We start from the raw sequence: 22833 nt of genomic DNA on the forward strand, positions 1-22833 counted from the left end.
ATATATAATAAATAAGAGACCAAAATAAACCATAGGCCTAAAGATGGATGAAAAATAGAAAGAAAAGTACAAGACAAAAGACAAGATAATCTATCTACTTTATTGTGAATTTATGGTGAGTGGCTTGATCATCCTTACAATATAAATTAAGGATAAAAGAATGTCAACCCTTAGGTCAAACAAATTATTTCAGGGTTTAATAACTTAAGTCAACATTTGGTACAACAACAGGACAATTATACTTCTATCAAATAAATCAGATTGGCCAGCCTATATACAAAAAATAACATGGAACAAAATTGATGAACAACTACTGGTATACATTGGCTCAATAGAAGAATCTTCATTTGGCTCCATAAAAGAATCTTCCCTCGCTCATCTGGGACTGAGTTGCAACTCCTGGTTGCATAATCTTCGAACTTGGCTAGTCGCTTATTCAATAAGTTAGTCTTGTTAATCACATGAAAACTCTGAACTCATGCTAATTTATCCAGGTCAAAATCTTACAAAGCTTCAACATCTGCAACTTTAGTCTTAGGGTCTTTGGGCCGACCAACAGTTCTCACTTTATCACCTAATAAAAGTTCAAGGGCCTTTTCGTATGTGATTTCACTTGGCTTCATATCCTGTATACCAAATTAAAGGGAGGGAAGACAAGGAACATACACAGTTAAAACTGATGTAATTAAATTAGAACTAATGCAATATACAAAACAATCATTAGTAGTCACAACTCACAAACAATGGACACTAGTGTTAAAGCTATATCAAAATAAGTAAAATAATATATTATCAGATGGACGAGTTGATCAAATGAGTTTGTATCCCCTCCATTTCCTTTCCCATCCATATAGTCAGGTTTCTTTCACAGATGTCAGCCACATGGCAATGAAGGATTTAAATGGCTCGGATTAAAACTTCGAAAATTAGCTTTTTTTCTTAAAAAACGCAGAAACAACATTTCATTTAAAACAACGCTAGTGAACTCAGAACCTTATCCACTCTGTCATCTCCACCACGACATCTCAGTCACTCCTCTTTGTCTCCCCATGCCATCTCACGGTCGCTTCCGTTTCATTTCACTGCTCGATGATATGCCACCAATGCCTAACTGCTATGTCTCCTCTGTGTTGCCACTTCATGTTCCTATGAGATCCTTGCATCATTCATGTAATTATTTTGTATAATTCCATTTTCTCTTTTTTCAATTTTAGGATTCAATAGAACCTGTAATAGTGTCGGCGCCGGAAACTTAGCGACGCAGTGGTCGGCTGTTAGGAAGGTGATGTGGCTGGGAATGGTTGAGTACAAGACATCAACAAGGGGCTGCTATGGCAGAGATGTAAGTGGCACTGCTTCCACGTTCATAAAAACTGAAAGGGTTTTTCTCTCTCTTAAAACACATGTATTCTCGTTTAAAAAAAAGCTGAAAATAAACTGATTTCCAAATTTTTTATCTGGGTCATTGAAATCATTAATTGCCGTGTGGCAGACATCTGTTAAAGGAACTTGACTAAATGGAGGGGATACTGACTTTGATCAAATCTCATCTACTGAGTTGCTCAATTTGATTCTATAGTTGGTCTTTAGTTTAGCTCTGGCACTATGGTTATTCAAATTGATATGGAAAGAAAATTTCATCCACTGTCGAAATTTAGTCAGAATTGAGAATTATTTATAAAATTGTCCTAATACTCACCATCAAAATGTATTAGTTGAAAGAAAATCACAGGCACATCAAGGCTTTCTTAGTTTTTGAGAACCGACCAACAGTTGTCACATTATCACCTGATAAAAGTTCAAGGGCCTTTTCGAAGGTGATTTCACTTGGCTTCATACTCTGGATGCCAATTTAGGGGGGGGGGAGTCAAGGAGCATACCCAGTTAAAACTGGTGTAATTAAATTAGAGCTCATACAAATTTACAAAACAAACATGGGTAGTCACAAACAAGTAGTGGAAACAAGAGTGTTAAAGCTATATCAAAATAAGTAAAATAATATATTATCAGATGGAAAAGTTGATCAAATGAGTTTGTATCCCCTCCATTTCCTTTCTCATCCATATAATCAGGTTTCTTTACAGATGTCAGCCACATGGCAATGAAGGATCTAAATGGCTCAGATTAAAACTATGAAAATTAGCTTTTGTTCTTAAAAAAACGCAGAAACACCATTTCATTTAAAACAACACTCGTGAATCAGAACCTTATTGTCACGCCATCTCCGCCACTTTGTCTCTCTTCATCGTATCCACCACTCTGTCTCTCTTCATCATCTCCGCCAAGACATCTCAGTCTCTCCTCTGTCTCCCCACGCTGTCTCTCCGCCACGGGATCTCACCATCTCTCCACTACATCTCACCCTTACAGTCTCGCTGCCATTTCACTGCTCGATGATATGCCACCACTGCCTCACCGTTGTGTCTCCTATGTGCTGCCACTTCATGTTCTTATTTTGTAAAATTTCATTTTCTCCTTTTTCTGTTTTAGGATTCAATAGAACCTGTAATAGTGTCGGCGCCGGCGACTTAGGCTTTGTTTGGGAGTTTGGAGGGGAGGGGAGAGTTTTGGAAACAAGGAAGGAGCAAATTAAAGAAATAAAGGACACTGAAAGGGGAGGGTTTTGGGGGTTCATTTTTCTTCAAAATACAAAATCCGCCTCATTTGAGGGCTCTCAAAAACCGTATTGGAGGAGGGTTTTGGGGGGTTTTGGAGGGTTTATATGAATTCAAATTCAATCAAGTTGTTATAGTATTCTTAAAATTAAAAATATATTAATCATAAGCATTAATTTATCATTCTCCAAAAAATTACTCTTTTAAAAAATGTGATAGATTTCTCCATATCCCTCTATTTTTCAACCCCCAAAGCCCTCCCCTCCTTCTCCAAACTCACAAAGCCTTAGCAACGCAGTGGTGGGTTGTTAGGGTGGTGATGCAGCTGGGGATGGGAGTACAAGACATCAACGAAGGGCTGCTATGGCAGGGGGAAGGGGCACTGCTTCCACGTTCATAGAAAGGGTCATTGAAATCTTTAATTGCCAGTGGCAGACATCTATTAAAGGAACTTGACTAAAGGAAGAGAATACTGACTTTGATCAAATCTTATCTACTGAGTTGCTCAATTTGATTCTATCGTTGATCTACAGTTTAGCTCTGACACTATGGTTGCTCAAATTGATTTGGAAGGAAAATTTCCATCACTGTCAAAATTGGGAATTATTTAAAAACTTATCCTCATACTCACCATCAAAATGTATCAGTTGAAAGAAAATCACAGGCACATCAAGCAAGCACTACTTGGCGTTTTTGGGCTTCGCACCAACAGTTTTCACATTATCATCTGATAAAAATTCAAGGGCCTTTTCCAAGGTGATTTCACTTGGCTTCATACTCTGGATACCAATTTAAAGGGGGGAAAAGTCAAGGAACATACCCAGTTAAAACTGGTGTAATTAAATTAGAGCTCGTACATATATACAAAACAAACATTGGTAGTCAAAACTCACAAGTAGTGGACACGAGTGTTAAAGCTATAACAAAATAAGTAAAATAATATATTATCAGATGGACGAGTTGATCAAATAATTCTGTATCCCCTCCATTTCTTTTCACATCCATTTAGTCATGTTCCTTTCATAGACATCAGCCATGTGGCAATGAAGGATTCAAATGGCTCAGATTTGAACATTGAAAATTAGTTTTTTTTTCTTAAAAAAATACAGAAACACAAATTCACTTAAAACAACACTCATGAACTCAGAAACATATTGTTCCTTTCATTGTGGTTGCAACCACCGCAATGGACTGGAAGGAAATAAAATATTGATAAAAATAATGAAACTACAATAGTACCTTAGGAACAGGAGCAATTGTCTTTCCATGTCTAATGGAATAGCCAAGCTTTGCGACCTTTAATATGACAGGTTTTCCATCGTCAGGATGCTTACCCTAAATCCAGAAGAAAACATTTACTAAGTTAGCAATGACTACAGAACACAACACTGGGGAGGATTTACTAACTTCACTGCGCATAATAATAACTGACTTCACTGTGCAAGCTTAATATTCTTTTTTAAACAGTAATGCTTCAATTGAATGAAGATTTGCCTTGCACTTTTCTTGTTGAGTTTAATTTACATATACGGTCAATGTATAAAAATTTTACACATGCACCCAATGATGTGTTGCCACGTCAATTAATGAGGTATGACAAGTCATGTGTTTTTAACGCATTAAATGATGTGACAATACATCATTGGATGCATGTGTAAAACAAAATTACGCCGATAGTGTAAATCAATTAAACACTTTCTTGTTTATAAGATATTATTACTACACCAAGATTGTCATACAGCACAACCATATGTATAAAACTCAATTATTTCATTATAAACCGGGCTGTCAAAAATTGACATGCGAAATCAACACGCAAGGAGCTCAAATGAGAAACGTACCAATGTCACTGGATATTGTAGTAACGCAAGTGCTTCTTCAAGAGTGGTAGAGTCCAAATCCTTAACCTGAAATAACCCACATTTTATGAGTTACAATATTTTAAAGTCTTAATATTCTGTTGGTAGGCCGCCTATTAGACATATTGTCAGATGCAGGCCCAAATTAAATTAGGCCCAATTGTAATTCTTTGTGTATTGTGTATAAATAGAATAGGGATGACTCATAATAGACATTCGGTTGTCATTTGGTGTGGTTTGGGAGAGACTAGGCTCTCTGATTCCTAGAGGAGTGGTTATTTTAGACAGTTTTTGTATTTGTGTACAGTTTCTGTATTTAATAGCAGTTGTAACTTGTGTAACTGCCATGTTGGATGTTATAACAGGCTAACAATAAAGTGTGCAGAATTCATATACCCTCTTATTCCCATTTATCTCTTGTATATTCTGCATCTAACATATTCATATTTCCCTTTTTACCAAATAAGAAGACTAGATACTTGCATCGCAAGTAACTTGTACCTAGATGACCTTTGTAATATCCACAATTATTACAAAATCCTTCATTCAAGAAAATGTAAACTTCCTATAATACTATTAGAAGACTGCACAATAGGTGGGAATGAAAGAAAAATGGGAGACAAACTTTTCCATGTCTTTGATACAAACTATTCACGGCCAAAAAAATTAACTAAACTGCCTGAAAGAGGTTGAAAATGCTAGTAAGGCGTACATAAGGAACAGATGTTCTTTTAGGTGTGTATTCCTTCCCGTCTTCTCCGAGTTGAACATAGATTCCATAAGGACCATTTTTCAAAAGAACCTGAGGGAAAAGAAATACCATTATACACAATATTTAGCAGTTCAAACAAGTCAATTACACCAGTCCATTAAAACACACGAAAGGGCCAAGGTTACCTTTTCATTTGAACTATTTAAACCTAGGACTTTTGGTTCCTCTATCATAGTGCTGTTTGGCTGAGGTGTATCATCCTCCTCCTCATCACCAGATAATAATCTTTTAGCAATGTACCTGTTTTCAGAAATCACAAGTACCACTCATAAATTTATAATTTCCAACGATGAAGTGTTTCGCAAGGGGAGTTCCTAAAAAGTTTAAAAATTAGCAGGTGTACAAATTAATGTCTTTTTTTAGGAACGATTAGTTCCTAAAATGTCCACATGAGCTTGATTTGATTGGATGCATGTGTAAAAAAAGTTTACACTGTAAGTGTATACAAATTAAATCCTTTTGTGAATCATGTCTAATGGCAAACCATTTAAAACTAAACCCTTTTAAAAGTTTACTTCTGTTGAATTATTCTCCATCTAATCAACACTCCTTAACAGGAAATCCAGAGGTCTTCTCCGTTCTCAACATAAACCCAGACCACAGGTGAGATACCTTCATCGAATTGAATGAGTGATTTGATGAGCAAAAGTAGCTACTGCAGGAAAAAAACTGTTTTCACTGGATTTTAGGTAGGATTTATAATCAATGTTACAATACTCAGTTACAATCCTGCAGCCCCTCCTGATTCTACATAGGATCTCGAGTTTAAAAACATTTTCTATGATAGACCCAAAATAGTTTAATCGTATTAATTATGGTATGGTTTGGCTTCCAATTTTCACACAACTTAAAACTAGAATTAATATTTTTCTCAACCTTACATTTTCATATACCCTTGCTTCTACTAAAATGAAAAGCTCATGCTACTGGCTCCTTTTTGACAATTTGAAGTCAACTGATAAATTGCACATGGACCTCATTATTTATTTGTATCATAGATTCATAAGAATCAAACTATACAATAGCTAAGGTTTCTTTGCATTGATGAGAAAACATAACTAACCACCATTCTTCCAAATGTGTAAAGTAGCATACAAGTACACCCAGTGACGGATCCAGGATTTTTGAATAGTGGGGGCACTATATATAAAAATCTGTAGCATTAATAATTGTCATCTACAATTATTCATATTATGGAAACTTTGAATGATATGTCTCTATAAAAATAACTAAACAATCATTTAACCAGTCATCCCCTACTTGATTTCGCATCTAATTCTTAATAATAGTTTGAGATATATGACGACAAGTGTGGGCCAAGATAGAAATGATTTGTGATAAGTGTGATTCATGTGATCAAATGTCAACTATTAATACATTATACTACCAAAAAAATTGTTTCTAAAAATTGTGTGGGCACAAGCCCACAAATTCTACAACCTGCATCCGTCCCTGAGTACACCATTGTGTGAAAATCACAACAGTTAGGCTATAACTTAGAACCTACAAAGCAAATATGTAGTATAATACTCACTTGCACCTCGGATGTTGATCACAGCCTATAAAGTAGCCAGAACCAAATCTACTTACTTTAAATATCAGTGTGCCTTCCGTACAACTGAAACAAGTCAAATAAGAAGTTATCAAGAGAATATCTGACAAACAAATCAGGCAGTATATAATGAATGCAATCAACAAACCATTTTCTACAAACAAAATCAGCATAATCACATTCAAAACACAAAATTTACCCCAGTATAACTAGAAAATTACAAACGTGATTTCATATAATTTATATTCCACAGGGTCAGCAAATACCATTTACTAGGAAAGGCTGTATCGGTGAATTTTAAACGGTGGTGGATGATGCAATGTCAACCAAGTTTCACAAGCAATAAGTATTTAAATTTTTAAACTTTAACAGTTTGACAGTAAGGTGCGCACACTTATCTTTGTTATCATCTCTTTTACGGAAAAAGTACGGCAGCATAAACATAGAATCATGAGGGTGTGGCACACATGATGAGATTAATATTTAACTATTTCTATCCATAACATGACATAACTTACCTTGGACACGAACGACTCTTGTTTGGGAAAGAGCCAAATAAATAATCCTCAAATTTTTTTTCTAACATCTTCTCAACCTGCAAGTATAAAAATCATTAATGTGTAGATAAGATGAAAAAATATGCTCCACATTTTTAAACCAGGCTATCACAGTCACCAACAGCCGATGCAAACATACAAAGTGCACTGAAAACATTGCCAAGAGAGCATATCAACAAAAACGTGATTTGAGACCCCAAAATGGCAAGCATTGAGCAAAGAAGAGAGATTCCAAACCTGGTGAATATGAACACCAGAAGTACGGTCACAATATGATTTAAACCGCGTCCAATAATCTCCAAGGAGGCCTTTCCATTTGGTTGTTCCAGCAGAAACATTATCAAGCTGAAAAAAAAATGAGACAAGTTTTTTATTGAAGAAATGATAGGCAAATAACAATGACCACCTATCTCGGACAGTAAGCAAAAAATCAAATAAAAACGTTACAGGGCAGGGAAGGAGGCAATAATATTTTTAAAATGCAAAATAAAAGTCAACAATCCAAGATGTCACATTACAATTGCAATAGTAGTACAAATATACAGCTTTATGGGGAGGGGGAGAGTATAAAATCATATTCCCGGGACCGATATTTGAAGAAAGATTTATTAGAGTATATAGAATAAACCATAGTTAGTTGAGATGTAAACTATGGTTAGTTGGTTGGTTAGGTAGTTAAGTGTTAGTTAGACTAACTCACCCTATAAATAACTATCACTATTGTACTCTCTAGTTATCTTTTTCAATCTAATTCAATATGAATTACAAGGATTATTCCTCTGTTTCTACCTCTAAGGCCTACTTCTCCTATGAACTTCATCTTCGTCTATTCGATCCTATCGTTTCTGACATGGTATCAGAGCGATACCATTGCGCATATAGTGATCATGAAGACGATGAGGAGGATTTTGTTGGTGATGAAGAGGATTCGGTTGGTGATGAAGATCTTGAAGCTTCTGCATCAGAATCTTCGTGTTCTTCCACTTTGCAAGATTGCTTCATTTTCGGTACTTTCGGTGATTCAGTTTCTGCTTCTGTTCCTACACCGTGGAATGCTTCGTTTCAGCCAGCGGTTGATGGAATCGCCATCAAGATCGGTGAAATTCCTTGCTTTCTCACTAATTCACGTTGGTGCACTGATCGCAACTCTGTGTTTGATGCTTCAGAGGAAAACAAGAATTCACATAAACTTGATTCGTTGTTTCACGCCTCTGCTGAATCGGAAAAACTGAACAATCGAAAATCTGAGTTTACCGTTTTTGAAGTAGCAATCAAGAACTCGAAGAGTCTCGTCACCGATTTCGTTCTCTTAGGCTCTGGACCTGTTTACGGCGTAAGTTTCTTCTTCGTCGTAAAACAGGAAGAAGCTGGAATCACAGTCAACAGCAAGCTTCAGTACTTTCAGTTACATGATGAATCTATTGTCAATTTTGATCCTGGTGGAAATCACTGCAGTTCATTGCCCTCTTTTCTGTCAGGTTCTTTTTCAATTACGTTCTTCATGTGCAAAAGCTTTGATATCGATCGGCTATGGTGAATGCCATGGGACAGAGGGAAGAATCGTCTTTTGATTGGTTTCACCGGAATCAACACAGCCGTTGCATACTCGTTTTCAAACAAACACTTGAAGGTTCGAAGTATTTTGTTTCACGACACTAATGAATTCTGCTATGATTGAGAGATTCTGGAACGCAAATGACAATGAATTCAACAGCGTGTTAGTGGAATTGTGTGTTACAGAAGTGCATTTTTTAAGAAGAAAATTTGGACGCGTTTTGGTTTCAGAATTCCTTCCACAATCGCGTTTTGGAAACACATTTTTCTGTTCATGGCTTAATTCACGTTTCAATGTTTTGTTGCATAATCGTGTTGCAGAAACACGATTTAGAAAAGCTGATTCGAAAAGTGCGTTTTGCAAAATCCTGTCTTGGATAATCTGGTTTTCGAAAAGTGAGTTCTGATAAGCTGTTTTGGTCCCATAAGCGTGTTTCAGAAGTTGCAATCCTGAAACTACGCAGAAGACTAAGGAGTTTTGTGTTGCTACAACTCAACTTCCCCTGGATTCCTGGTTTCCATCTTGGGCTTCTTTTGTTTTCTATCAGTTTTATTTTTGTTTTCCTTAGTTTACCACATTTTACTTAGTTCCTACCCTATAGTTAGTCCAGTGTATTTTCATAGTATTTCAAACTCAAATTGGTGAATTTTCCCACTTTGAGTTTGAAGGGGACTATTAGAGTATATAGAATAAACCATAGTTAGTTGAGATATAAACTATGGTTAGTTGGTTGGTTAGGTAGTTAAGAGTTAGTTAGACTAACTCACCCTATAAATAACTATCACTATTGTACTCTCTAGTTATCTTTTTCAATCTAATTCAATATGAATTACAAGGATTATTCCTTTGTTTCTACCTCTAAGGCCTACTTCTCCTATGAACTTCATCTTCATCTCTTCGATCCTATCGTTTCTGACAAGATTCATAACTAACTCCTATGTACGTATTTATATATGTGTGTGGTAATAATATAATATTCCTACAAATTTTTTAAAAATTTAACTTAGTGAAAAAATTGGTTGAGTTCAATCTTCATTGCCGTGAGAATGCAATATTCCCACCCTTCATGGTAATGAAAAAGAGGGGAATCATGAGCAAAATAGATTCCTGGGAATCCAAGATACCTGTGAATATTTTCCAAAACATGTAAAGAATATAAATAATATTCCAAAGCCTGCTTTCCTAGGTTTTTGCATAACTTAAGAAAAATGATTGAAAATACATGGCAGAGATCAAGTGGGGAGGGGACACAATCATAGTAGATACCTCAGTTTCCATATCAGCAGTGAAATTGTAGTCTGTGACCTCTGAAAAATGATGTGACAGAAAAGCTGAAACCTAAATACCACACAGAAAAACGGCATAAATTACAACACATCTAACTTCTACAGAGCAAAAGATAATTGAAAATGGACAAGCTTTTCCTGAGTTAAGTCATGTACAATACGAAACGAAAAGGACCCATATTTAATTTATAATATAAAGAATAATTATCACATTCCCCATGTATCTCATGAGCAGAAGAGATTTGTGCGGAATTAAATATAAAAGGCTCGTTGAAGAAGGAGAGGGGTTATTTCTCTATAAAATACTGAGGAATGTATTGATAATTTAAAGTTGTTCAAATCTGCATAGTATGCAAATTCACCCATACTTTCAAATGTCATTTCCTAACCATTATGGAAAACAGTGAAGCAGATGACAAGGATTCAAACTGGCTTGACTCTGATTTCTTTTATGGGCCTAATAAAAGACAACATATTTATAACGTTGCCACATGTACAATAAAGGTAACAGGAGAAATGTTCCCAAGGCAATGATCAATCAAACGAATATAGCAGTATTTAGTCAATTTAAAATTGTATAGACAATTGGGAAAAAAACTGGAGACAATGGTAAAAAGAGCACAGAACCAATCATATATCAGATAAATTGCATTTGTTATTGATTATCATAATTAAAAGGAATATATCTGTGAATATGTACAAGTATTGTAGCTTGAAATTAGAGGGTCGATATGCATAGTGTGAAAATTGAATATATTATATTTCAGAGATAAATAATGTACAACCACTAATGTGTTTATATAGGCTACTCTAACCTAATGGGCCTGACTAATGACTAATGGGCCAATTACAAATTACTAAAAGTAATAGTAAAACTTCACTATTTACAACACATAGCAAGGGAAAAACAACCGAGGAAAGATATAAATCAATAGATTCCAAAAGTTCAAGCTACTGAAAGCAAGACCAACATCAGTTGAAGTCTTCTTTTGCAGCATATTAATAATATAGTACAACAATAGAACTGGTAATTTCATCCCAGCAAACAATCAATTTAGAAATCCATGACCAAAGCTTACCATACGACCACGAAATTCTGGAGAGATAACACGGCTTTTTACTGTCACGTAGTTTCTATCCTGAAGCAAGAAACAAATGAGACCTCATAACTCTTTACATAAATCAAGAATGTGAACAATGAACATAATTATCTTTAATCATGACTTGTAACTTAATTGTTAGCCTTGACATGAAATAAGATAGAAAAGACATGGTATGCTTATGACATTAGACTGTCTCCAAGTCAAATACCTTTAATACTTTTAATGTGCTTGCATACGTTGAAGGTCTTCCAATCCCAAGCTCTTCAAGTTTCTTAACCTATGACATGCAAATAGCATAAGGGAAATTCTAAAAAGAGAAAACGAAACAGACAAGATGCAAAAGAAATCAAAGCTCTCTATCTCCTCCTTGCCAGCAGAAAGCATATATTTAAAAGAGCTCCAGTTCATGTTGAACTCGATATGTAGCAATAGATATATTTATTTCATATAGCATAGATGATAATTTAAAATTATAAGTCACAAATATTTACATGAAAAAGAATTCAATATATTGCCAGCACAAAGCATATATTTAAAGGAGCTCCAGTTCATGTTGAACTCAATATGTAGCAACAGATCTATTTATTTTCGATACTGTAAAAGATAATTTAAAATTATAAGTCACAAATATTAACATGATAAAGAATTCAATATATGCATTGTTGCCATACATATAGTTCACCGGGAAGTCGAGAAACAGATATGTTGTAACGAAACTCCAAATGTAGCATGTTTGTGCACAAGCTGACAGCACAGGTTATAAAGTTTGAGGGAATGTCGCTAGTTAACAGCCAATCCAAGATTAATAAGTGTGAAACGGTATTTCATTATGCACGACTTTCTATCTTCAAATGAATTAACAGAGATGCAGGATTTTGAAGTTTTAATGAGAAATAATAGAAGTACACTGTTGGAAGGAAAAGAAAATCCAATAAACAAAAGGAAAGCTTTAATAGAATATACAGTTCACCATTGAATTGAATCAGGTGTTAACCCAACTAAAGGAAATGGGAATTGCTCATTACTCAAGACCAGCTATTAAGATCATACTACAAATCATTCAGAATTGCCTCAAGACGGTACGATATCTAGTAACATAAAAACCAACATTTTGAAACCTAGCAATAGCATTTGCTCGAAGGATGTATGTAACATACTTCCAGGCATGTTAAAATGCAATACCTATCTATTCATAATATATAATAACCCGTTGTCAGGATTCCAATATCAAGAATAAGTTCTACATACGACAAAAGAGTAGTACCAGCTGAAATCAGCGCAGTCATGGTCTATAATACTTCTTTAAGCATAACGAAAGACACAATGATTATCCAAAAAAAAAACACGAAATGACTTACCAGTGATGCCTCGGAGTAACGTGGTGGCGGTTGTGTATGGTGCTGACTCGCCTCAGTTTGAACAAGATGTAACAAATCATCTGTCTATATAATAAAAGTCAATGAGGGAAAGGTGTTAAATAATTTACGGCATCAATACATATCGAAGCATAAATAAAGAGTACTTATGTCAAAAAATAAAGCAATGGGGAATTAGTTTTGATCTACTAATGGTGCAAGTCCGTTTGCGATTGATATGTACAACTTTCTGCACCATAAATGGGAACTCACTGATTGGAAACACAAAAAAGATACATAACAAACCTAGCATAAGTCAAGGTAAGAACAATTAGCAAAATGAATAGGCAACTTTCAGACATAAACACACTCATGAGCCTCCATTAAAGTTGATCCTTGACATGCAATTACATCCCCCCTATAAACCTATTTACTAAGTGATCAGTGTTCAATGGTTGCTGCCCCATTCTTTCAAAATGAATAGGCAACTTTCAGACATAAACACACTCATGAGCCTCCATTAAAGTTGATCCTTGACATGCAATTACATCCCCCCTATAAACCTATTTACTAAGTGATCAGTGTTCAATGGTTGCTGCCCCATTCTTTCAAATAAAGCTTAATTTCCGCACAAGGTAAAATGGAATTCTACAAGACAAACTTTAAACCCAAGCGGCTATTGCATGCGGAAGGCTAGAGGAAAAATTTTATTATCTAGCCTTCACCTAACCACGAAATCTTTTAGAGGAGTTGGCTTACCCCCACTAGAAAAATAATAAAATAGAAAGTGGAAGACAAGGAACTACTACAATTTAAATTTACAAGGGCCCTTGCAGTTTTGTCTGTATATATGCCAAGACAGCCCTTTTAAAAACCCAATGGCCATTGGCAAAGCAACATAAGGAAGCCAAGAAAAGCAGTGTATACAAAGAAAGGAACAAGGCACAGACTGGCACATGAATGGAGAGGCGTGAAATCATTTTGAAAAGCATAAGAAACAATAAATTTCCAGAAATATATTACCTTCAATGAATTTAGAACCTCAAAAGCTAGATCATGATTGGATCCATCACTGTCTCTATCTCGTCCAGCTTCAGTGACAATGTCCTAGGAGTGAAAAAGAACCATACATAAGTCTCAAGAATATCAATTTTACTGGCCTACTCTTTAAAGGTACAGTATATGTGGACATTCTCTACTTTAGCTTAAATTGATGGAGATACAAAACCATTCATGAACCTAGAGCTTAAACATTTGAAGCACTGGTACTTAACAGGAACCTACACAAAATTGGTCGAAAACAAAATTGTGTCACAGCCTTGCATATTTATACAGAAAGGATCGAATTCAATTGAATCCGAAGTAAACTACGCTGAATCCCGTAAGTCTCTTTTTGTCAAGTAATACCCACAACTGAGTATAGAACCACAAGCATCTCTGCATTTCAATATACTTTTTTTTTATGTGGAGTGTTAGATTTTTATATTGGGTCTAACTCATCCATACAAAACCTACACAGCCTCACATATTTATACAGAAAGGATTGAATTCAATTGAATCCAATGTAAAATACGCTGAATCCCGTAAGTCTCTTTATCAAGTAATACCCACAACTGAGTATAGAACCACAAGCATCTCTGCATTTCAATATACTTTTTTTTTTTTAATGTGGAGAGTATTAGATTTTTATATTGGGTCTAACTCATCCATACAAAACCTACACAGCCTCGCATATTTATACAGAAAGGATTGAATTCAATTGAATCCAATGTAAACTACGCTGAATCCCATAAGTCTCTTTATCAAGTAATACCCACAACAGAGTATAGAACCACAAGCATCTCTGCATTTCAATATACTTTTTTTTTTTTTTATGTGGAGTATTAGACTTTTATATTGGGTTTAACTCATCCGTACAAAACCGGCTTGTAAGGTGAGGGGTGCCACTCTTTATAAACTCTAGTCAGGCCTTATCTTTAATCAATGTGGGACTTGGTTTTCCAATACCCCCTCATGCCCAGCACTATTGAGTTTGGTGTGTGGAGGTAAATGATGGGTGGTCCAAAACAATAGGCTTTGATACCATTTTAGATTTTCACATTGGATCTAACTCATCCTTACAAAACCAGCTTGTTACCCAATTGCAGCTAACTGGTAAACGAACTGAAAATAATACAGTCCATCAATAACAATAAAATAATAATAACAACAATTACTTAGATGGAAATTAACAAAAATGATTATCATCATAATAATAATAAGTATAAGTATAATAAACAAATAACAACAACTAAGCCTTATCCAACTGAGTGGGGTCGGCCACATGGATCAAATTATGCCATAATGTTCTATCATAAACCATATTTGGACACTGCACTCGAGCTATACAGCGCGTTGCTTCCGGGCAACGGCCTAGCATTCACACTATTTCGTAAGTTGTCCATGTCATAGAGATTCTAAAAAGTTTTACGTTGGCTGTCAAGGCCTGACACAACCCTCTTTTTTTACCCGGGCTTGGGACCGGCCTTGGCAGGAATAAGTATAATAAACAAAAAACTCATTATTTGTAAAGCACAATCAACTAGTATATACAAACCATCACAAGGCTAAATAACATCACCTCACAATATAACTTATCTGCAAAAACTAACCATACCGTAAACACTGCCCGGTATCCAGGAAACTCGACCCTCGAGCTAGCAGACCTCAACACAATAGACTGATCAGCATTTCCAACATCAAGTTGTATCTGGAATCAGAAAGACATCAGGAAACATATTTGGTCAAGAATAATAACATCAAATTGAAGCACGTGAACTATAAATTTTAGATCTACTTCCTTTTGGAATGAACTGTTTGGTTTTTTGATCAGTTTCTCCTATAATTAATCTAAGAGGTTTTGGCTTGCACAAAGAGGCCAAATTTTGAGGTATGCTCTTTCGTTGCATTTCTTTAGTCGATGCAACTCAAGACTTTATTTGACACAGGTTATTTAATAGCCACCCTTACGTGTTCGGTTCATGGTGTATTTAGCGCCAACGGTGGTTTCGGACATTAATAGAAAGGTTGGCGTGCTTTGTTACATGTTTGGATGTTCCAATTTCCTAGGTTGCAGTTTTGCTTCCTTTTCTTGGAAGTATGTCTTTTCCACATTCTTTATACTTCTCTCTTCCTTAAGAAATTTTTTTACCATCTAAAAAGTAGAAAAATGTTGCTTCACTTTGAAAGTTTGAATTCTAAATCAATCTACAGCCAATCATCCGAACAAAATTTTCAAAAAAAAAAAAAAAACTAGTTTAAAAAACATACTTCTAACATTCTATACTTTATCTCGATAGATATTGTGTTCTAACCTTCTCAAGAACAGCTTGTTCCATCTGACAAGAAACTGTTCTTGACCATATAAGTGTGTATAGCTTCAAGGATTCTTCATCTAACACCCCAGCCAACATTGCTGACAAGTCAACAAGAATTAATATTGTTAGCTGTGGCCCTTGGTTCATTATTGAAGTAAAATATTTATGAAAGCAAATCACATATTACATGGTAACTTGCGTATGTCGGTCGGTCTAATGGCTTCATGGGCTTCTTGTGCATTTTTTACCTTTTTAAAATACTTCGGTGGACTTTGTGCAACAAAATTTTGTCCATACCTGCACCCAGTAAATTTAAACCCACATTAGATAAATCAAAACTTGCTTAAACCAGAAAATAAGCATTCAAATATAAATAAAAATAGCAATGCAACTTCAGACAGAAGTGCTAAGGGAAAAATGTAACAAAAAATGCCTTAACCCTAGATAGAACCAAACTACACTTCCCAACTATACATATAAATAATTTTCTTGAGTTCATTTTTTTTATTTTATTACTTAGACATGTTAGAGTAATTTTTAGGTATTCTCTTTTCTGTTTCATTTTAATATATTTTCACAGTTGTTGGTTAGACTAGGGAAATAATACTTCGCAAAGAGTTGGCAATATTAAAAGCCCATTATTTGAAATGTAAACCCTAAAACTGAAACGTCCTCTTCACTCTTATTTTTCAACCCACCACCGCACTGCTGTAAACTCTCATCTTTCTCCAACTTCTTTTTTCATTCCTGTGTTTTCTTTCTTCTTCCTTCTTCTTTCTTACTTCTTCTACATTCCGTCTCAGCATTTGAAGGTGCTGTCCAGAATACACCAAAATGTAGCAGGAAAGTTGCCGAAGATTACCGAGGTAAAAGGGGTTTGTTACATTGAAGCCCATGTAGCAGTTGCGACAGGCAAATTCCGGTGCGATTTGTGACTGTGATGACTGCTCCTGCAAATTGCAGCTCACCACCACACTCAACAATTGTGCATGATAGCACCGCCAAAGTCGTAGTTCATTGGTGATTACAGGGCCGGCCCAACAATTGTGCATGATAGCACCGCCAAAGTCGTAGTTCATTGGTGATTACAGGGCCGGCCCAACATGTTTAGAGGCCTAAAGCAACTTTTCTTGTGAGGCCTTTTAAAATAAATAAAAATTACGCAAGATTTTATGAAAATAAAATAAAAAATATTAATTTTCTTTAGACCAAGAGTTGAACCTAGGAGAAGGAGGATATTGGGCCTTCACGTTTATCAACTCAACTAGAGAAACATATACAACTATGTTGTCATATATAATATTTTTAACCAAATTAAACTTTTTTTAGGCCTTTTTTTGACCCAAAATTTTGAGGCCTAAAACCCTAGCTTGGGCCTGGGTGATTGTCCACGTGAGGAGTGGAAGTTTTTCAGGTAAGCCATACTTCCAAGGTTTGACAAAACACAGCCCTCTTGTCTGTTGGCAAAATGTAATTTTTACGCAAAAAATGCATGAAAAGACTGTATAAGCAAAATAGCTTCTAGTAGCTTCAGTTGCAAGCATAAGCAGAAATAGGTATGGAGATGCACACATTACCTTTCAATGATCAGGGAGCGAATATTGGCAACAGCGTCATCAGAAATCTAAGAAAGAAAGCTCCAAGTGTTAAAAATAGAAACGATCATTGACAAACAAAATTTTTCGATGACAGAAAGACACTCTAAATCCATATAAAAGCCATTCACATGTGCAAAACGACTAGTAAAAATCAAAATTGCAATCTCATAAGTAAGATAACAGGAGATTAGTGGACATGTTTAATTAGCCAAGAATAAGATGCATGACATAATTATTATGAAAAGCAATGTTAAATACGGGAAAAGTTATACAATACAAAGAGGAGGATATATTCTGAGATGACATGGTCGGCTTAAGTGGACAGGTAATGATATAATGATATATAATATGATATTTATATACAAAGCACAAAGGGTAGTTCACAAAATTTCACCATATTCATGCAACCAATGGGATACCTACATGGAGTCCATCAGTTCTGATGTATGTTATCAAACCCGCTGATATACCACTAGTCAGTTCAACTCCCTCGTAGAGTTTCTGAGCAAGCTGCACTCATAATTCAATAGAGATTAATTATGAAATTTCTAGAAAATCTAAAAAATAAACAGAATTATTAATTAAATCATAATTCCACAGGAAAAACATATATTGCTTATTACAGCCATGGTTATGTTAAGTAGGGAAGTAGGATTGGAATAAATTAAAATCAGTACCTTCATTGTGTGACTTGCTGAGAAATTCAATTTGTTGGCAGCATCTTGCTGAAGTGTTGATGTTATATAAGGTGTTGGAGGCTTTCGTCTAACTTTGTTTCTTTTCATGCTAATAACCCGAAAGTCTGCAGAATTTATTTTGCTTTCAATATCCCTTGCCTCCTCACCAGAAATAATTGAAAATTGATTCAACTTGTTTGAATTGAAATGGGTCAGGTGAGCAAGAAATGTTAAGTCCTTGGTTAATCTCTGCTCTTTCATATTAAACATGGCCTCCATAGTCCAATATTCCTTGGGTTTAAATTGATCAATTTCAAGTTCTCTATCGCATATTAGAGAAAGTGCAGCAGATTGAACTCTTCCTGCTGATTGGCAACTTGGTAACTTCCTCCATAGTAATGGCGAAATGTTAAATCCAATCAAATAATCAAGGGCCCTCCGTGCAAGGTAAGCATGAACCAAATTCACATTAATCTCCCGTGGTGCTTGCAAAGCAGTTTTTATAGATTGCTCAGTTATTTCATGAAAGACAACTCTAGCGAGAAAAATATTATTATGCAGAGCTCCCTGTTGTTGTAACATCTCAATTATGTGCCAAGCGATAGCCTCTCCCTCACGATCAGGATCTGATGCAAGGATAAGATTGTTTGCTCTGTGAAACAACATGAAATTAATTAATTTAACGCACAGGTAGCCAGACACTAGTGGATAAAAGCATGGAAGTTAAACAATCCATTACAATTAATCGTTATTAATTTGCTTTACTATAACAACATAACATCATACTGAAGAACAATTGTGATTAGTGCACCCACAGAGAATTATATTAATATAACCAACCAATGCTACTGGAAAACTAAGGTAAGTGGATGTGAGAATGTACCCGCTCAATGCAGCATTGATGCTCTTCAGGTGAGTCCAGGCAGATGAGGGAACTTCCCACACCATACTAAAATCATCGTCGGGTCGCACAGATCCAGACCTCGAAGCCAAGTCTCTTACATGACCATAGCTTGGCAAGACTTCATACATATCACCAAGGTATCTCTGAATAACCTTCGCCTTCGTAACAGACTCCACAACCATCACAGACTTTCCCACGGGTGGATACAATGGTTTTCCCGTAAAATTCCCTAGTGGCTTCTCCAGATCAACCTGGCAAGAGTTTACCTCCTTCTTTTTCGACCTAGTAGAAGCAGAACTATCCTGTGTTTCTTTTGAAGTGCTAATGGACGAACTCTCCTGAACAAACCATGTTAACATCAATGCTTAAAACAACACCAAGCACTATAGCAATGTTTCAAAGTGCGAACCACATTACAATAGCTCCTTTTCCCTAGGAACTAGAAGGTTTATGCCCAAAAAATTGCAAGCATGTGGCTGCAACTCTGGCCACAACACTAAGGCTATGTTTGGATTGACAAATGGACGAAATGAAATCATAAAAAGAATAATAATTGAATATGATGGACGAACCCCATCCAATACCTAGTTTTTTCTCCCCTTTAATTAGGCGAATAATAAAATTGAGCATTTGTTTACAAAACTTGTACTAACTACAACAGCTTTGGGGCCACAATTTTTGTTCTAGTTTCAGTGATTGTATAATAACTAAGCAATCACAATTTAAAACCTTGTACTAATTATACACATCATTTTCTAGAAATGCTGTTGAATAGAAGCCATTCCGGCACTATAGCACAACAGAATTCAGACAATTCGCTATTATTCCACGATTCATTATTTGGTACAAAATGTTGTCAAATAACGGCTATTGTGGCGTTATAGCACTATTGCATAGCGGCATTTTAACTATAGCATAGAGGAATTTAGGCAATTCGCTACTATTCCATGATACACTATTTGGTACAAAGTGTTGTCAAATAACGGCTATAGTTGCACGGTAGAACAATTATGTAGCAAAATTTTAACAATTCACTATTTTCCGCTATCCGCGATTGACAACACTGATTTTGAGTGCCTCTGACACAAGTCGGTGTCCAATGCAACACCGACACATTTATTCAATCACTAACTAATTACCAAGTGTCTACATGTCAATGTGCCATGTGTTATTATCAATGCTTCATAGTCAGATACTAACCTTTGAATTAGTCTTCTTCCCTTTGGAAGCCGATTTTTTCGAAACTTCTACTTCACCAACCACTTCCACCGAATCAGTTACAGCGGGAGAAATCTTAACATCGTCTTTTTTCTTACTCCGCACCGGCTTCTTCTTCTTCTTCTTAACAGCATTAACTTTCAAATCCTTTTCATCACTCTTAATCTCTTCACTCAAACCAGTTTTCCCTAAATCCACATTCTTAACATCATCTTTAACCACAGATTCACTAGATTTCACATCCTTATCCTTACCACGAACTGCAACAGCTTTTACCGTTTTCTTCCGTTTATTCTTCTTCTCCGTCGCAGTCGACGAGAATGGCGAAATCCTTCCAACACCGTTAAACGGAGAACCAAAACCGTTAACAGACGTAACGTTAACGGATTTCAAATTCGTGAAGTTAGTTACATTGTTGATAACACTGAATGAACGAATAGGAAAACGGTTACGGCGGTGGACGGCGAAGTTAGTTACATTCACGTGTGGCGGTAACTGCGGCGGCGAGATTAACGGATTGTGAAATGACCTGAGTTGAAACTGAGACAGAGAGAGAGAGAGAGATAAAGAAGTAATTAAGTTAAATGATGAAGTGATTAAGATAAAATGAAAATTAAGAAGAGATTAAGATTAGAGTGAACCTAACCATGAGATTGCGAAGAGAAGGAGAAGGAGCTGCCGTGGAGAAGAAGTTGCGTTGGAATTGAATCATTGTTTTGAGAGATTCATTTCAGTTTTTCATTGTTTTTGAGGGTTTTTGGTGAGAAAGAGGGTTTAAGGCGATAATTGCAAGAGGCGTTGGATTGGATAAGGGGTTGTCTTATTGAAACAAAGAGGGTTTAAGGTGATAATCACTTTTGAGGATTTCTTAAGCCCTTTAATATCCTTGTGCTGAAAAATGCCTGGGAGTTTTTTGTTTTTTGTAAAATGTCTAGAGTTATTTATTGAATGTGGTAAAATAAAATAAAAATGTATTTTTAAAGTTATCTTTTGAATTTTATGGGGATGAACAACTTACTCAAAGCCATTATTTTTTTTCACCCAATTTTTTTTTTGGTAGAATTTGCACCCTTTTGTTACAGTATTATGATGAGTGTTATTTATTTTTTTACTAATTTGAACCCGAGAATTTAAGGTTAAATATATACACCGAGAGTGATAAAAGGTTATAGAAATATTTGAAATACAAATTTGAACATGTAATTTCTCACTTTTATGCACTTAGTGTATGGGAATTTAGTCACTAGACTCTTTGGAATAAATAAAAACAAAAGTATTTTTTATTCTAGTATTAAAAAAGTAAGTGTTAATATGTTTTTTGTCCTTATAAAATTTGGAACTTCTAAGTTTAGTATTTAATTAATTTGAATAATTTTTTTCGTCCTACAAATAATATTTGCGTGTAATTTTAGTCCTTACTAAAGCAAAGTTTGTTTAATCATCATTAGACTTTTAAAAAAATTTGAACGAATTTTTTAGACCAGTTTTAAACATTACGAAAGGTTCTTTCACTAAAATTAACAAAAATTTGGACGTAGAAATCAAATTTTGAGATAATTATATGAGGATGAACTCTTAGTAATGTTTTAATATTTTAGCAAAAAATTATTCAAAAATTTAAGAGTTTAAACATAATTAAACAAATTTGAATTTAATATCGAATAAAACTGAGTGCGGAAATTTTCTACAAGGACTAAAAAAAACTATTAAATTAAGTAAGTATTAAACTTAGAAGGTTCCGATTTTACAGGGATAAAAAACATTTAACCCAAAAAGTAAAACCCTCATATTCACATACTCTCTCTTCTTCGGTTCTCTCTTTACTGTATTCTCTTTCTCGAAATCTCCCAAACCCTACTTTCACTCATCAAATTTTTGGTCCCTCGTTTTAAAATCACTTTAGTTTTAATCCACAACCAAATTCTAAAACTAAAGTTTCTAATGAGTTTTCTTATAATTCCATGAGTGTCAATTACTCCACATAATCGTATCATATGTCACGTCATTTCAATATGTCGATTCACTATTTTTAAGTATAAAAATTTGATAGACATACCAAAATTAAGTGATTTTAAAATTGGGAATCAATTTCGTAAGTAAGTGAAAATAGGGAGATTAAATCTACTGTGATTGAGATTTTAATCTTTTAAACTTAGGATATTTTAAAACGAGTCCAACTGAGGAGAATGGAATAGAATAATTACAAGGGAACATACATCTCATTGGAATCAATTAGTTGTATTTTTTATGATGTAATGGAACAAATTTGTTCATTGGAATCTAAAGGTTGATTGTGCTATGAACAAGTTAAGGCTCCCTTAGCTTGTTTTTGTTTTGTTACTTGAAAGGGTTTTGGTATTGTTGTCCCTTTCTTCCTTATATCTTTTCTTTGTTAATGCAATACAAGGGGGTTTTCTCCCTTTTTC

General features: G+C 35.1%; 1 protein-coding gene across 3 annotated transcripts; it reads right to left on the reverse strand.

Annotated features, from left to right (window-relative positions):
- Window positions 1–76: 76 nt before the first annotated feature.
- LOC25481862 (DNA topoisomerase 1) lies at window positions 77–21277 on the reverse strand. 3 transcript variants are annotated; one of them, XR_005645334.1, is made up of 24 exons: window positions 21054–21277; window positions 20390–20947; window positions 19169–19527; window positions 18286–18937; window positions 18032–18118; window positions 17588–17634; window positions 16198–16307; window positions 16008–16108; window positions 15311–15403; window positions 13678–13761; window positions 12658–12741; window positions 11508–11576; window positions 11276–11335; window positions 10177–10248; window positions 7593–7700; window positions 7317–7393; window positions 6781–6864; window positions 5372–5486; window positions 5187–5276; window positions 4457–4522; window positions 3855–3950; window positions 3247–3394; window positions 1700–1840; window positions 490–626 (listed from the first exon to the last, which is right to left on the reverse strand). XR_005645334.1 is itself a non-coding variant. In XM_039831813.1 (23 exons), exons 1-22 carry the CDS (start codon window positions 21117–21119, stop codon window positions 3296–3298), a joined length of 3177 nt encoding a protein of 1058 aa, XP_039687747.1. In that variant the 5' UTR covers window positions 21120–21277; the 3' UTR covers window positions 77–626; window positions 3247–3295. The 3 variants fall into 3 exon arrangements, 2 of the variants coding, with proteins under 2 accessions (XP_039687747.1, XP_039687745.1); XM_039831813.1 differs by lacking the exon at window positions 1700–1840 and having other exon boundaries at window positions 77–626; XM_039831811.1 differs by lacking the exons at window positions 1700–1840; window positions 3247–3394 and having other exon boundaries at window positions 77–626; window positions 21054–21275.
- Between the last annotated feature and the right edge of the window lie 1556 nt (window positions 21278–22833).

Source organism: Medicago truncatula, chromosome 1 (assembly GCF_003473485.1).
Source record: "Medicago truncatula cultivar Jemalong A17 chromosome 1, MtrunA17r5.0-ANR, whole genome shotgun sequence".
In the NCBI taxonomy this organism is placed as follows: Eukaryota; Viridiplantae; Streptophyta; class Magnoliopsida; order Fabales; family Fabaceae; genus Medicago; species Medicago truncatula.